This window comes from Aureobasidium namibiae (assembly GCF_000721765.1).
Source record: "Aureobasidium namibiae CBS 147.97 unplaced genomic scaffold scaffold_6, whole genome shotgun sequence".
Taxonomy (NCBI): domain Eukaryota; kingdom Fungi; phylum Ascomycota; class Dothideomycetes; order Dothideales; family Saccotheciaceae; genus Aureobasidium; species Aureobasidium namibiae.
Window position 1 is genome coordinate 464,019 of NW_013581203.1, and position 14,473 is coordinate 478,491.

At 49.9% G+C, this 14,473-nt stretch overlaps 5 protein-coding genes across 5 annotated transcripts; 2 read left to right on the top strand and 3 right to left on the bottom strand.

The window, feature by feature from the left end:
* Nucleotides 1–603: 603 nt before the first annotated feature.
* M436DRAFT_62741 (serine/threonine kinase 16) lies at nt 604–2,543 on the bottom strand (the record flags this gene model as incomplete). Its single annotated transcript, XM_013573184.1, has 5 exons — nt 604–634; nt 728–1,110; nt 1,165–1,839; nt 1,892–2,410; nt 2,466–2,543. The coding sequence occupies 5 exons, from the start codon at nt 2,541–2,543 to the stop codon at nt 604–606; spliced, it is 1,686 nt and encodes a 561-aa protein (XP_013428638.1).
* Nucleotides 2,544–4,469: 1,926 nt separating this feature from the next.
* M436DRAFT_62742 (uncharacterized protein) lies at nt 4,470–5,132 on the top strand (the record flags this gene model as incomplete). Its single annotated transcript, XM_013573185.1, has 1 exon — nt 4,470–5,132. The coding sequence occupies one exon, from the start codon at nt 4,470–4,472 to the stop codon at nt 5,130–5,132; it is 663 nt and encodes a 220-aa protein (XP_013428639.1).
* Nucleotides 5,133–8,157: 3,025 nt separating this feature from the next.
* On the bottom strand, nt 8,158–9,066 carry M436DRAFT_8825 (uncharacterized protein; the record flags this gene model as incomplete). Its single annotated transcript, XM_013572885.1, has 3 exons — nt 8,158–8,712; nt 8,765–8,924; nt 8,978–9,066. Coding segments are annotated over 3 exons (804 nt in total), but the record flags the coding sequence as incomplete, so codon positions are not given.
* Nucleotides 9,067–10,504: 1,438 nt separating this feature from the next.
* M436DRAFT_44345 (uncharacterized protein) lies at nt 10,505–11,444 on the top strand (the record flags this gene model as incomplete). Its single annotated transcript, XM_013573119.1, has 2 exons — nt 10,505–11,031; nt 11,084–11,444. The coding sequence occupies 2 exons, from the start codon at nt 10,505–10,507 to the stop codon at nt 11,442–11,444; spliced, it is 888 nt and encodes a 295-aa protein (XP_013428573.1).
* Nucleotides 11,445–11,551: 107 nt separating this feature from the next.
* Nucleotides 11,552–14,161, bottom strand: M436DRAFT_80785 (FAD/NAD(P)-binding domain-containing protein; the record flags this gene model as incomplete). The annotated part of the gene is made up of 1 exon (XM_013573332.1): nt 11,552–14,161. One exon carries the CDS (start codon nt 14,159–14,161, stop codon nt 11,552–11,554), a length of 2,610 nt encoding a protein of 869 aa, XP_013428786.1.
* Nucleotides 14,162–14,473: the final 312 nt, after the last annotated feature.

A 14,473-nucleotide genomic window follows, 5' to 3' on the forward strand; every position in this document is an offset into this window, starting at 1 on the left:
AACGACTAGGTGTTGCGTGCTTTGGAGGTGCCGTTATCCAGGGGTATAGCAGATGTGTTGTATGAATACAGAATCACGATGATAGCGACTGAATTATAGGCATGTCACTTCCCCCCAACAACCTATAGCAGATACAATAGGACGGGATACTCCAAACTATATACCCCAAACCCACTTTTTCTCTCTCTTGAGCAGGTCGTTACGATTTTCCGTCCTTCCTCGGTGGCTGAACGTTCTATATCCTTTCCTTGCCATTCGGGTTGTGAAGATAGGGATTTTTCCTGAGAAGGCAGCAGCGATGAGGATCTGGATGTCAGCTGCAAACTACAATGGCGTATAGGGAAAGAAGAGCCGAGAACGTGATGAGTTTATTTAGATCTCATCGATGATCGGTGTCGTGATGGACTAGCAATTTGCTCCATCTCTCAACCATTTGGGCTATATCCGAAGTGTCATCTTTCTTTGCAAACTGTATGGTGGTATAAGCACAGTTCAACTGTTTGATTTTTTGTACAAGATATGTATGTCGAAAGTCTGTACAGTATATACGAGATTCGGTCCTATTCTTCCCACTCTGGTTTCCTGCTTTATGGTCCTTGCACTTTACATCTTGTGTACGGAAGAGTTGCGAGACCTATTGAACAATGTATGTTAGCATATAGAACAGCAAATCATGCATAAGAGCAAAGGAAGCTCTGAGAATAAGGGTCAGGAAGAAAAGGCTTACCATCTTCTGAAAGTCTTTCCCTTGTAGTAGAATAGGATGCCGAAGAGACACCACAGCAGCACAAGCGAGCCGTTGCACATGATGGGTGGAATATAACCCGATCTTTCGATCCAAGGTGTGATGAACTTCGAGAATCCGTAGCCCCAGACATTCTTGTTCACTGTGATGGCAACGAACAAGGGTCCAGCGACTGGCTTGTACGAGTCCACGGCGTAGGTGCTTACGATCGAAGGGATCGAAGCCACTTGCATGCCAGCAGCACCGAAAGCGATGATGACAATAACTTCCCAGGGCCATTTCCTTTCCATGCCGACGGAAGCGACAATGTTGCCGATGTACATGATGATCACATAGGGGATCATGGCTAGGAGACGCATCTCAGGCTGATGAAGTGTTAGTGACAGACACATTGCGAACTATCAATTGAGTTATCTTACCTCACGAATGCCACCATTTCTCTTTGTTGCTCTAGCGGCTACCCAATCACTCAGTCTTCCGGAAGTGGCCAACCCAATGATGGCGCCGATGAGAATGGCAAAGTTGAAGAATCCAATGTTCTCAGACGAAAAGTTGTATGGCGGTGCAGCGAAAACCTGAGCCTGAGTCAAGTTGAGAGTCAAGAAACTCGAGCAAGACCACGAGCAGACAAAGGCAGCGAACTCGACAATGGGGAAGGCGAAAAGCTTCCAGGGCAGCCAGAGATCGATGGCGATGCTCTTCCAAGGATGTGCGTTGGATTGCCAGAGTTTCCATTGTTGCTTCGACGGGTAACCTTTTCCAAGGAAAGGGTCGCGATCTGCGGTCTTTGTTGCTGACAGTTCGGGCATACCACTACCATTTTGGGTTGTAACTTGTTGGATCTCGACGTCTTCGACTTGTTCGCCGCCGGCAACTTTCTCATTTACTGGAATCGATGAGTCGCTAGCTTCGTAGTTGTGAGTTGCCGCAGCGATCTCGTGAGGATGGGGACGGTGATATTTGGTCTCGGGGAAACAGAACACAACCAAGAGGAGCGATACGGCGACGAGTCCGACATTGAGCCACCAGAAGGATCGCCAGCCAAGACGGTCTGACATTACACCAGAAATAATGGGTCCGACCATCAAAGATCCCTAGTAATCATGTTAGCATTGAAGAGAGGGCTAAATCAGAAGGATCACGTACCATGTATGCAGTCCAGTAAACGGTGTTCTGGAAGCCACGGTTGTGTAGGAAGAATACATCTGCAATCACTGCGGGCTGAATAGACTCAGCAGGTCCAGCACCGAGTCCATTGAGTACACAGGCACCCATGAAGGATCCATACGTCTGGGCTTTGGCTCTCCAGATCATACTAGCCAGACAGATCAACTGACTGGCGATCAACACCACTCTGCGTCCGAAGGATGAACTCAACGGCACCCAAACGAAGTTGCTGAAGCCGAGAATGAGAATAGACACGCCGGTGAATTGGATGGCGTCGGCCAGAGAACAATCGAACTCTTTGATGTAGTATCCGAAGGCAGGTGCTAGGGCAAGAGGACCAAAGCCTTGACTGAAGGAGACCAGACTGCTTGCTGTGATGGCGAGGAACTTCCATTTTGTTGACCAGTTCAAGGGGTCGTGAGGGTCGGCCGAGGGTTGAGGGACAAGGACTCCGTTGTGGCCTTTGACAAAATGATGACTCCCGACATCGGTCATGATCTGAATCAGCCATGTCAGTAAAACTTCTTGAGTTTTGATCGAGGATACAACAAACCTCTGTGCCAGGTAGAATCTCCATGTGCAGTTCTTCTTCGATGCGATGCAACTCTGCATCATCGTAGTTCATCTCCATCTTGACTAGAGACGGGGTCTGCCCTTGACTACTGAATCGATGTGATATGGTTGTAAAGTATGTACAGATGGAATAAGAAACCAATCGAAGGTCGGATATGTGTCAAGATACAAAAGCAGAGAGGATTGGGATCTACAGAGACAGCGACTACCTCCCCAACTTATGTCTTTCCTTCCTCCAGGAAGGCGCGGAAACACCCCCGCATGAGGCGTCCTGGGGTTTCTGGGGACCCCACGTGGGGCATTAAGTTGACCAAGCATTTTTGCCTAGACATTTTCTGACTTGTGGCTACCTCACTACTTTTCTGCCATTGCCTCAACTGCCGCATTACGATCTCTGCTTCGACCGATGGGAGTGGCTAATCCACTAGGCTTTTTCTGACATATTTGATTCGATCTTCCATCTTGAATCGAAGCTTGGGGAGCAAGGGGGGGTTGTTGATTCTTCTCGGTTGTGAAGCACGGCAGTTGTGTTTGAGTACGAGCGATTGGTAGAGCGCGGGGAACACGCGTAGCGCATTGTACTAGGGCGATATCAGGTCAACCGCTACCCCATAGCCGCTGCGAGCTCGGGATCTGGACCTGGGGTGCTGGGATCAGAAGATACGAATGCGAGATATTGAGTCACTCAGCTGAGAGCTGTATCCCAAGGATGAGCTGGGTCCAGACTAGTCGCATATGTGCATATAACATGTCAGAATGTGGTTGATATCAGAGTTTGGATCTCTTGCTGCGTGAGTCTGGCAGGCGAAAACGCGTGGTAAGTCATTCCTCTCGGACCAAAACTTGAAATCCGTGTTCAATTCCGTAGACACAGCGATAACAAGCTACACCACGCAGTGTCAACGATCCAAAGGCAGACAGTATGCTCTATAGATACCGAGATACAGACCTAGCCTGTCAGTTCGACCATGGATCCTCATTCGACCAAAATATTGCCAATCTAGATTCGCGCGTACATGTCTAGGGGACCACCCTGTCTGAACTCCAAAGCATCAGTCACCCAAGACCAACATGAAATCTAAAGACTGCTGGTAATCACCTACTAAAATGTGCTCGTATGATCGGTACTTACTGACACTCTATTGGTCTTCGATAGGCAGTATTTGGCGACGAGATTGGCTTGTACACAACCTTACCATAACCGAGGTCATGCTTGCCTTTAACCGATACCCAAGGTCACACTCATCCATAACCGACTTCCAAGGTCATGCTCGACATCCATAGTGCTCCGCAGCTCCTACGATGGGTTAAGTGAAGCGTTCGATATTTCTCTGGCTGGAGATTCAAGATAGACTCAGCAGATGATGCGCACCTGGACGTGACAATGCAATCGAAGTGTCGATGTACTTCCCTTATCCTCTACAAGAACACAATGGCAAGATAATACCCTTGACTCACTTCTCTTGTCTGCCCTGTTCCTTACAGATCGTCCTTCTCTGTTTGTTGCTGGCCGATTGTTTGATGGCGGCCGATATGTTTGCCTAATGCTTAGATTCTTTGGAACTGCTTGTGTCTGGCTGTCGTCTGTCAACCATCGTCAATACATTCCAAGCCAAGGGGTGAGTTGCTGAGGTTGAAATAGCAACCAGGGTATTCTTTGTGTCATGATGGCGGCGAAAGGTTTTTGTCCTTCGAGTGGAGATCGAGCTTTACTTGCGCAAAACGTTTGTACAGTATGCACCAGACCTTCTCGAACATAGAACAAACTGTCTGCAGAAAGCGCTTCGACCGAGACAAAGCCATAGAACAGACATGACGGCTCTGGACGGCCACCAGTCATTGAGCATCAGTTCCAGACAATGCCAGACGCTTGGTCGATGGCAATGGTACCATGCCAACTCACCATACATATATCCGCTTGACTTGGCTGTACGAAATTGTCAGATTCAGACTGCGTTGAGTCTTGCCAAAGTCCAAACGCACCATGACGAGCAAATCCAAGAAATCGAAATACGCAACCACCAAGTCCACATCCCTTGGAGCAGCACATCAGGGCATGAAATCCGATCACGAGACCTCAAACATCGAGCAGTCAAATACCACAGAGCCGAAATGGATTCCTGTTGGAGAGCTCGGCGATTACTACGCCAAACACAAACCCATTGGTCGCAGATATCCAGTCCAGTCCCAGCTCGACTTTGACAACCTCTACATCGATGAGTCTCGTGACGAAATCCAGGACAGCGAGTCAGAGACCAGTAACAACAAGCAAGGCGCAAAGCCAACCAGAAAGCCCACGGGCAAGTCGACAGCTACATCCGGACCCATAACAGATGCCAAGTCGGCCTCAGTGCTCCAATGGATCAGTAGCAGATCAACCAAGGGCAAGGACAAGAGCAAGATGAGCAACGGAAAATACAGTGAAGAAGATGGGGAGGAAAGCAGCGAGGAAGATGAGAAGCAAGAGGAGGATCAGGCCGAAGATCCAAACACAGAAAGGTACAAGTCATGCGACACCTGTTTCTGGGCTAGAGTCAAATGCGTGGTCAAGGAAGGAGACAAGAGATGCCAGGAATGCGAGAAACGTGGCCGCAATTGTCACTTCAGCATCAAGGGACAGCGACCTTTACACCAACCTCCAGGATGAGTACCTTGTCAGCACAATACAGTCGAAGTATCCAACAAAGTCATGATGGCTGGAGAGTCAACTGTTGGCTTCTACTGGATCAACGCCCTCGACAGTGGCTCAGGCGATACTATCACGACACTGACCTTACAGTCAAAACAGCTTTAGACAGTCAAACTCAAATCATCATCATCATCATCATCATCATCATCATCCTCTATCCGGTTAATCAAAATATGAGACATGTAATCTTCTTGTCCATACCGATAGTCCAGCGATCAAATATCAGCGTCGATGTGTACTGAAAGGTTCCCTTCTCGACATGTTTTCCTTGTCAGTATTGTGGTGACTTCGTGCAGAAATGCCTGTTGCCCCTTTTCCGATGTTTCCGCGAGCACAACTGATTAGTATAAGCATGTGTCCATGGTTAGCCAGTCCATCCGGCTCGATGAGATCAGTCGCCTTAGTAGTCCGGTGAACCATTCGCGGCGTGCGACCGTGACTTCGTTTCTCTCACAAAAGGTATGTTTAATACTTGCGCAACTCGATCGCAAGAGGTAGCAAGAAGTGCCAGAGACCTGCTCTCTAGAGAACTTGAGACATGACTAAACGTCCTTTCGCACCCATTTGATCTTGGCAGGGGCAACAGTAGACGCGTAGAAACACAGCCGTGATTATCGTGTCGATATGTGACGCCAGTTGTTGTTTGTTCTGCCATTACAAGCACGAGAAGTCGTGGAGCAAAGCGAGCAAGTCAAAACAGGCCCAGAGTCGTGGTCGTGGCTGCCTCGCTTACCAGACACCCTCAACGTCCTGATGCTCGCTTGCGAAAACACGAGAAGTCTATAAAACCTCGTCGCTTTGCCAAAATGGGGTTTCTTAGGATCATAGACTATCGACAAGAGATGAGGCGAAGAGAGTCAGTCGTCGCTGCTATGTGGACTCTTCATCAATTTCTCGAGTCTGTAAACGCGTCCCGGACATCGAGCACTCTGATGCAGAAAACGAAAGCACAGCAGAGTCCCAACATTTGACAGCCGATCTAATCAATATCACTTGCTCGTCGTCAAAATAGCCTACAGACCGATGTCATCAGATCAGTATGCTCTAGGACCATGGAAAATGGCCAATCCATCTATCGACCTCGCTGACCGCCGATACCTTGGCGAACGTTCTGACTTACATCGCTAAGAAGCTTTGGAACAGCCTGTTGGCGTCTTCCGACAGGTGTGGTATATCAAACCTAAAATGTCGATGCACGTTGGTAGATCATCTCTCCAGCGCCGTAGGCATGTTCTGCACACAAAGTCTTCAGACATACCGGTAGTCAAGGTGCATCCATGGAACACACTGACATCTCCACTCAGAATGCTTGATTCAATTCTCGAAGGGGAGAGCAGCAGTCGAAAGCACGCAAGATCTTCAAGAGCATCCTGAAGGACTACTTGTCTCCATAGAGGAGATCAACTGCCGAAAGCTCGGAATGGTGGTTTTTCGACGACAGGCTCACTCTCTGACCGTCGTCAATGAGCCCGACCTTGGTAAGCCAAAGCTGACGACAACCACCTTAGTTTATGGGATTTGACATACCGAGACAGTGCTGGAAGATCATCTTGCCCCTGATCTTGCCAGTGTTAGCTACTTTGTGACGATCAAGGATGTTCAAGCACGGCTGGAATCAATCTACGAAGTATTGCGGACATAACCTGAGAAAACGAATCATCCACTCGACTACACTACAGATCTTGATACACCTCATAAGCTTTTTATGGAATGTTCTCTGTTGCCACTTACACCTGTAACACATCTGTCACTCCAAATCCTTCGAAGCAATTCAAATTCGGCCCTCCTGTCTTGCAAGCCAAAACACGGCAGACACAGAAGGGGGTCTTTGTGTATGGAAGTTGCCTTTGGCGCTTTTCGCTTGCCTGTCTGCACCATGCTCCGTGCGCGCGCCATTGCGGCACGTTAGCGCGAGAGGGACATGAGCCGTGCGTCTGGATCTACGCTTGGGCCCTCTGTTTCCACCGCGATTGGTCTGAAAGTTTGTTTGCTGCTGCTGGCATGCTGCAGGTCCCAAAGACCACAAACTGCAGATTCCTGGAGACCGGGTGTATGGGTTGAGCGTCTGCTGGGTAGGATTGTGATGGAGAGAATAAGCACTATTGACAGATGGATGAAGTCGGTACTTGGTATCAGGAAATCCCCAGAACGAGATTCTTTCCAAGACCGGCAGTTCATCACGTCAGCAGACGTTCGATGAAACTGGTATCTCTGCAACTGGTTCCAAGATCTGCCGCTTGATCATCAGAGACTTGCAACTCTCTATCTTTGTCAGGCAGGTGCGAGGAATGACTGATCATTCCACGTCTGGAAGCTTTGGACGTGAATCCCCATTTGTCTCTGCATAGAAAAAGAGAATCAAGGTTTGGGATCTCGAGAAGCGAGCGTTTCAAACAGCGCAATGACACCGTTTGTACTTCTTGTTCAATCTGGATTCGTAATCATCACGGCAGTTGGTGTTGGACGACATTGATACTTTGTTTGTCGAGTCAGTGGTAAGTGTGGACTCGTGAGGAACATTAGATTGAATGATTATGATGATGGATTCGGGTCTGGCAAAGCAGCACCCTCCGAATGGCGCCAGCGCTCGAAATGCAAAAGACAAAACATAAGAAACCCTTGTCGACTATACTCTCTCGTATGCGACAGTCGCTCTAGGTGAGGTGTTGCCAGCTCCGAGTCTGTGGTCCAGTACTCTTTCCTCGAATGATGTATCGATTTGGACACTGTGAAGAATGCCTCCTTCGTGCAGTTTGTCGGTACCAGGTACAATCTCATCCTCGCTGTCTGTCCTCGAGAGGCCACCCCATTGGTCGTCGTGAGAAGCGCCTCCACGGATGGTGACGGTGGTCTTTATTGCTCCTTTGCCGGTGAAGTCCTCCAGTGGTGTACCTCCACTGTTCATGTTTCCGTGTCTGTGGCGCCTGGTCCAGGTTCTCGTGTCGCGTCCTGTGGAACTCGAGATACCCATGAAGCTCATGAGACGTTGCATGAGTGGTCTCAAAGTTCCCAAGTTACCAGCAGTGATACCGATTCCAACCTCGACGGTAGTCCAGATGGCCACATCAGCCGTGCGCCAGAGGAATTCGCCTTTGTACTCCTTAACAGTCCACACGTAGGGTAGACGGATGATCGTTGCAGAACTTCCGACCGCGGCGAAACCGAGAATGACAGCCACTACTGCCTTCTGATGGCGATGCATTTGAAGATCCTTGACAATGAAGATTGGAAGGATACCAAAGACCCAATCTGCCACCGAGTTCAAGGCTGATACGACGTATGATGTATCAGCCATGACTGAGGCGCTCAAGCAACGTCCGTGATGATCCGGGCTGAGATCCCACCAGAAGGAGATTGGGTGACATTGGAACAGGACGATGGAAAAGTATGTGACACCGAGCACCGCGCTGATGTACATAATAGACTTGATGATAAAGATGTGCACTCGGTTGTTGGCGATCCTGAGGAAGAAGAGGCCAATAGCGATCTTTAGCATTGATGTCGCCAACGTGTAGAAAAGTTCACAAAAGAACCAGTACTGCATTCTGAGTAAGAAGGGGCCAATCGCGAGGGAGAAGCATAGAACTCACCATCAATCCTATCTGAGCTGTTGCGTCTGTCATAGTCTCACGTCGTCGTCCATTGCCATGTGCTAGACTGCCGAGCTGGCATATCAAGTAACCGGTGAAAAGCAGCAGTGTTGCAAGCATGGCCCCGTCATCCCAACCAACTTGTTTTAGTAATGCAGCCCTTGGACAAAGTCAGTGATTGATCCTTCAAGAACATACGACCGACCGACTTACTTGACATAAACTCGTAACCCTACAGACACCCAAGAAAGAATAAAGAAAATAACGCATACGACCAGAATCTGAGTAGACCTGTCGTACATTTTGCTGGCAGGAGAGATTGTGTGTAGTCAAAGGAAGTTTCCAGCTCGATTGTTTATAATGACATGACCTGAAGGTGTAAGGAAAGACAAAAGATTGGAGAGAGGGCTTGAATAGGGTTGCGACGAGGAACCAGTGGAGCAAAAGGTAAAAGGGTCCTAGTTGCGCGAGCGATCCTCCTTCAGTCATATAAGGGACCAGGACCAAGACGAGTGATAGACTGCCGGTCCCTTACCGAGGGGCGCGGATGCACATCCAAATGCAAATAAAGAGTCTCGTCTTTGTGGAGCTTACCCAAAGTGTCCACCAGTCTGGGTTGATGGCCAAAAAGCACTGGCTAGCCTCGTGAATCTCGCTACCAGGCTCATCGGCAAGCCTTGAAGCCATGAGGCCCTTGCTCGCACCGTTCGGTTTCGGGTCTTGCTTGAGCCAACACATCAGCCAACACCCTCACTATTGGTCTTGAAACCCGGTGACGTTAAGACTGTTTCTTCTACGAGTATGGCAATTCGTGAATGCGGTAGTCCTGTTGATTTGAGCTGGTCCGACTCGAGATCCAATCTTGAGTCAACGGGTCGAGCGGGACATTTTGTATCGCGGGAAGGCCTCCCGGTGAGCTAGTCTACAACATCTCCACGGTTAATCTGTTGCGAGACATAGTTCATATAAGTTTGACCAACGACCTGCTGCTTTCTCAGGCCTCCTTCTTTGCTGATTTGTTCACGGTCGTGAAGCGTTCAAGCGACCCTCTCAAGTCTCGAGAGGCGGTACCGAACCACGCGGACAGAATTCAGATTGGCAGCGTCGCCCAAGATACGATGTGCCAACGTTGCTTCATAGGCAGATACCGGCGACCGTGCTCAGCAAGTTTGCCGGCATGAACTGTTTGTCTCGTCACGAATCGGTATATCCATAATCGGGTGGTCTGTTTGACTCTTGCAGAGTCGTTGCACTGCGTCGCGTCGTCCATCTTTCGATCCAAGCTTCCAGATCCTTGAGTCTACAAAGCCTGATCACGTTGGCCAACTCAATTGTCCACTGTAAGCGAACATGGGAGAAGTCATCTTATCAATTCTATTCTTCTTCACCAGCTCCTGGCCACCTCATCAGCTGACTAGCATGAGACTCTCCATAATCACCTGTAGGTCATCTTCAGTACTTCTCTCCTACGTGAATCGTAGCATCAAAGTACAGAAACGATATGTTATGTTATCTTCTCCAATGTTCGCTTGAAGCTTCCCCTCTAGACTACACGGTTACCCTCGGCTGATCGGGGTGCTTCTGCTATCTTATCACTGCTATACGATATGACTACCTATTTCTCTTCCTTCCGATATAAAGGCTAGGTGGCATATAGCTTCTTCCACCCATTGACCACTTCCTCTACGGTTCATTCAGATTCACAATAAAGAGAAACAATACTTGTTAAACACTTCAAGAATGGCATCCGCAGACAAACCCCACCCAGCTCCCCAGCCCGCCTACCTTCCCACAGCAGGCAGCATCCTAAACGCCAACAAACCCTTCTACGACTCCCTCGCCAACAGCAAATCCCGCACCCTAACCCAAACAATCGACATCCCACCCCGCTCGGCCAAAGCCTGGAAAGTCCCCGCCGGCAGCATCGTCCGCTTCTCCACACCCCAGGGCGCCCAAGTCGGCGACCTCAACATCTGGAATCTGGCCAATCCGCGCGAGCGATTCTGGGCATCCCGCACTAGACAGCTACAAGCCAGTCATGTGACCACTTATGATAGACTGTGGAGTTGTTTGCCGTACCTCAGGCCTATGGTGACGATTATTGCTGATTCGCTGAGTGATTATGGAGTCGATCAGTGGGGAGGCAGATGTCATGATTTGCTGGGTACGAGGTGTGATCCGTATGTCAACACCATGTTGACTGGAGATCAATATGATTATCACTGTCATTCAAATTTGACTAGAGCTGTTGTACCTTTCGGACTCACGTGAGTTACCTTGGCTCCCACCAATCTCTCCAGCACTGACGCAGAAGCACAGCGAATTTGACGTCCACGATGTCATCAACATTTTCCAAGTCACCGGCCTCAACGCAGAAGGCAAATACTTCATGGAACCCAGTCCAGCCAAATCCACCGATTACCTAGAATTTTTCGCCGAGCAAGACGTCCTTATGGCACTATCCGCATGTCCAGGAGGCGATCTCAGTGCCTGGGGTTGGGGTGAAGGAGGCGCTGGCGAGGAAGGCGAGAAGAAGAGCATGTTGGACTGCTGCCGACCTCTGAGGGCAGAAGTATACACTTTGGATGATGAAGAGCTACTTAAGGGCTGGAAGCAATTCGAGCCGCCAACGTATAGGGGGTTGCATGGTATGAATGTGCCAGTTGGAGAGAATGTGTAAAATTAGAGTGTGGTCTTTTTGGCTCTTGGTACTATGTGAATTGAACATGATTGGAAAATTTGCATGAGCTCAACAAGCTGTATACTTGTAGCGTTATCTAAATCATTCTACACGCATTGGTAGTACCAATCATTCTGGACCTTGCACTTGGACCCAGGTGCACATTTCGTAGGACCGTCATAGCCAATACCACCGCAACGACCATACATAGGCACCTCAGTGTAAGCAGGGCTAGGCACGGCAACAGAAGTGACAGCCGTAGTACCACTGAAAGTAGCCGTCTCAGAAGCGACTGCCGTAGGTGCAGAAGTGATAGAAGCAGATCCAGGAGCCGATGTCACAGCAGCCGAGGAGGTTGCCACAGCAGTGGATGAGACGGCAGACGAGGTAGGGAGGGCAGAAATAGTGGACGAAGGAGCAGGAGTATCATCACCGCCACTGACCTTGACAGCGAGGACCTTCTTGGCTGCAGCCTCAGCGGCAACCATGACGATCGCCTGTGTGTTGCCAGTAGGCAAATCAGGGTGGAAGGAAGCATCGACAACGAAGAGGTTGTCAGTACCATAAACCTTGGTATCCAAGTCCACGACTGCATCACCACCCTTGCGACCATCCTTTGTTCCCATCAATGCAGTACCGACAAAGTGGCTGCCGGTAACAAAAGTCTTAATGAGGTCTGCACCAGTGACGTTGGAGGAGGCAGTAAGCCCAGCATCAAGAGTAAGAGTGGAGTTGGCAGTCTTTGTGAAACTGATGAGTCTGTCGATGAAAGCAGCAAGGGCGTCCTTGTCCTCAGTCGTAGTGAACCAAGGCTGAGTAATATATTCAGTCTTGCCGGATGCGGTGACACCGATCTCGCCAACAGAGGTAAGTCCGTGTGTAAGGTAGATCTTCATCTTGATAGTGTCGTTGGAGGGCGAGTTGCAAGTTCCCTGGACAAAGCGCTCGATGCCATCTGTGCCGTTGACCGAGGACCAGAAGTTGAGGCGTTGGCCACCCTGCACGAGCAAGCCGCTACCTTGAGCAAAGGAGTCGATGTCCATGTTGTTAGGAGCTGTGAAGGCAGTGGTATCCAGAGAAGACAATGAAGACTTGGTCTTGAACTTCAGGGTGACGATGGGATGATCCTTGAGACCTTTGCCGACAGGCAGATCAATCCATTCAGCCTCTTGAGGAAGAGTCACAGCAACGCTACCGCTCTGTACAATCTTAATCTGCTCGGCAGGGCCGATACCTGAGTTGATGAGGATACGGGGAGTGCTGAGTGCACCGCCAGCAAGCACGACCTTGCCTCCAGTTTTCACATTGATGATTTGGCGGCTGCCATCCAAAAGCTCAACTTCAACTCCAGTGACAAAGGAAGACTCGCGAACGGCACGAATGACTGTGCTGTTCAACTGGAGGTGGAAGTTCTTCTTCGCCTTAGCGAGAGGAAGATAAGTCAAAACGGGGCCAGCACGAAGCCCATCCTGGATGTTCCAAGGAGGGTGCGAGAAGACATCAGTCTTCTTGTTAGGTTCCTCAAGCGCATTTACAGATGACCATCCATTGCTAGTGAAGAAGGTGGACAGAACATCATAAGCACCTTGGTCATATCGTTGACCATCTTTGGAGGGAGAAATGGTACCAGTATTTCTCTCGTAAAAGCTCTCAGCGGAAGCCGAAACATCGGACCACTTCCAACCGGTGGGCCACTTGTCGTCGAAGTCGCGTTCTTGAGGGCGGACGAACATTAAGGCGTTGATCATGCTGCTGCCTCCGAGCAGACATCCAGCTTGGTCGGCAGTGTCGGTGCAGTACTCGTTGGTGACACCAGCAGTTGAAAGGTAGTAGGCCATGGCGGGGACATCGTATTGCGTGACCGTGTCGTTCCAGGACTCCACGGCACGACCACCTGATGCATAGGTGGAAGCGTCACCACGCTCGATCAAGAGAACCTCGGCACCAGACTCTGCAAGTCTCTCAGAAACGATGATGCCAGCGGGACCGGCACCGGCGATGATGTAGTCATATGTCGTGTTCAGGGTAGTGGCAACCGGAACGGTAGAAGTGCCATTCTGACCGGATCCAATAGTACCATTGGTAGGTGTGCTAGGGGCAGGAGCAGCTGCTTCAGCCCACGAAGCCCAGGTGTCGTAGCTGGAGGACGACGAGTTGGCGAAGATGACCGCGAAGGCACCGAACCCAGAGTGCATGTTCAAAGCAGTGTCCAGGACAGAAGGCTTAGCAACAGCATCATCGGAGAAAGCCCATCCGAACGCATTACCCTTGACGGTGCTAGGGAAGCTGTCATCGTCGCCAGTAATGCAGCCGTTGCAGACGAAAGTGTATGAGAAGTGAGTGCTGTTGACGAAGGTACCGTTGGCGATGGGAGTGGTTGTGGCGTTTCCGGTGTAGACAGGAGGTGTAGTGTAGCCTGAGGCTTCACGGACAGAGCTTCGGACATTGTCGCCATCGGGCCATGCAACGACGAGGATGTGATTGGCCATTTGGGCTGACATGTCAAGACCGGCCCATCCCTGGATGGTGGGGGCAACGATCTGACCGATAAAGTCCTTACCCAGAGTCTCAGGTGTAGCAACACCAAATCGAGCTCCAGACTCGGAGTCCTGGAAACTCATGAAGTCAATGCCAGTGTTGGGATCATTGTATGCCACACTCTGAGCAAAGGCGCCCAGTGCATAGGCAAGGGGAAGAAGAGCGGCGAAACGAGCCATGTTGCAACAAGAGAAGAATGAGTCGCGAGGACTGTTTCAAAACTGGTAGAAAGAATGAAGATGTGAGACCGTCCAGGCCTGTGAGACGACTGTGGAAAAGGAACAGAATCCACCAGGGAGCTGTTCAAACGAAAGACTGAGCCGTCAAGGCTGAAAAGAACGGCTGGAGAAAGACAAGGAACTGACCTACGAAGAGGATACTGGGAATGAAGCCGCTTTCTACATCTTATATGCTCACCACGGCAGAGTCTAGAAAGAGTTTTGCTCACGATCTCAAGCGCCAAGTTGGTTCCTGCATAGCCGTTTCGCAGG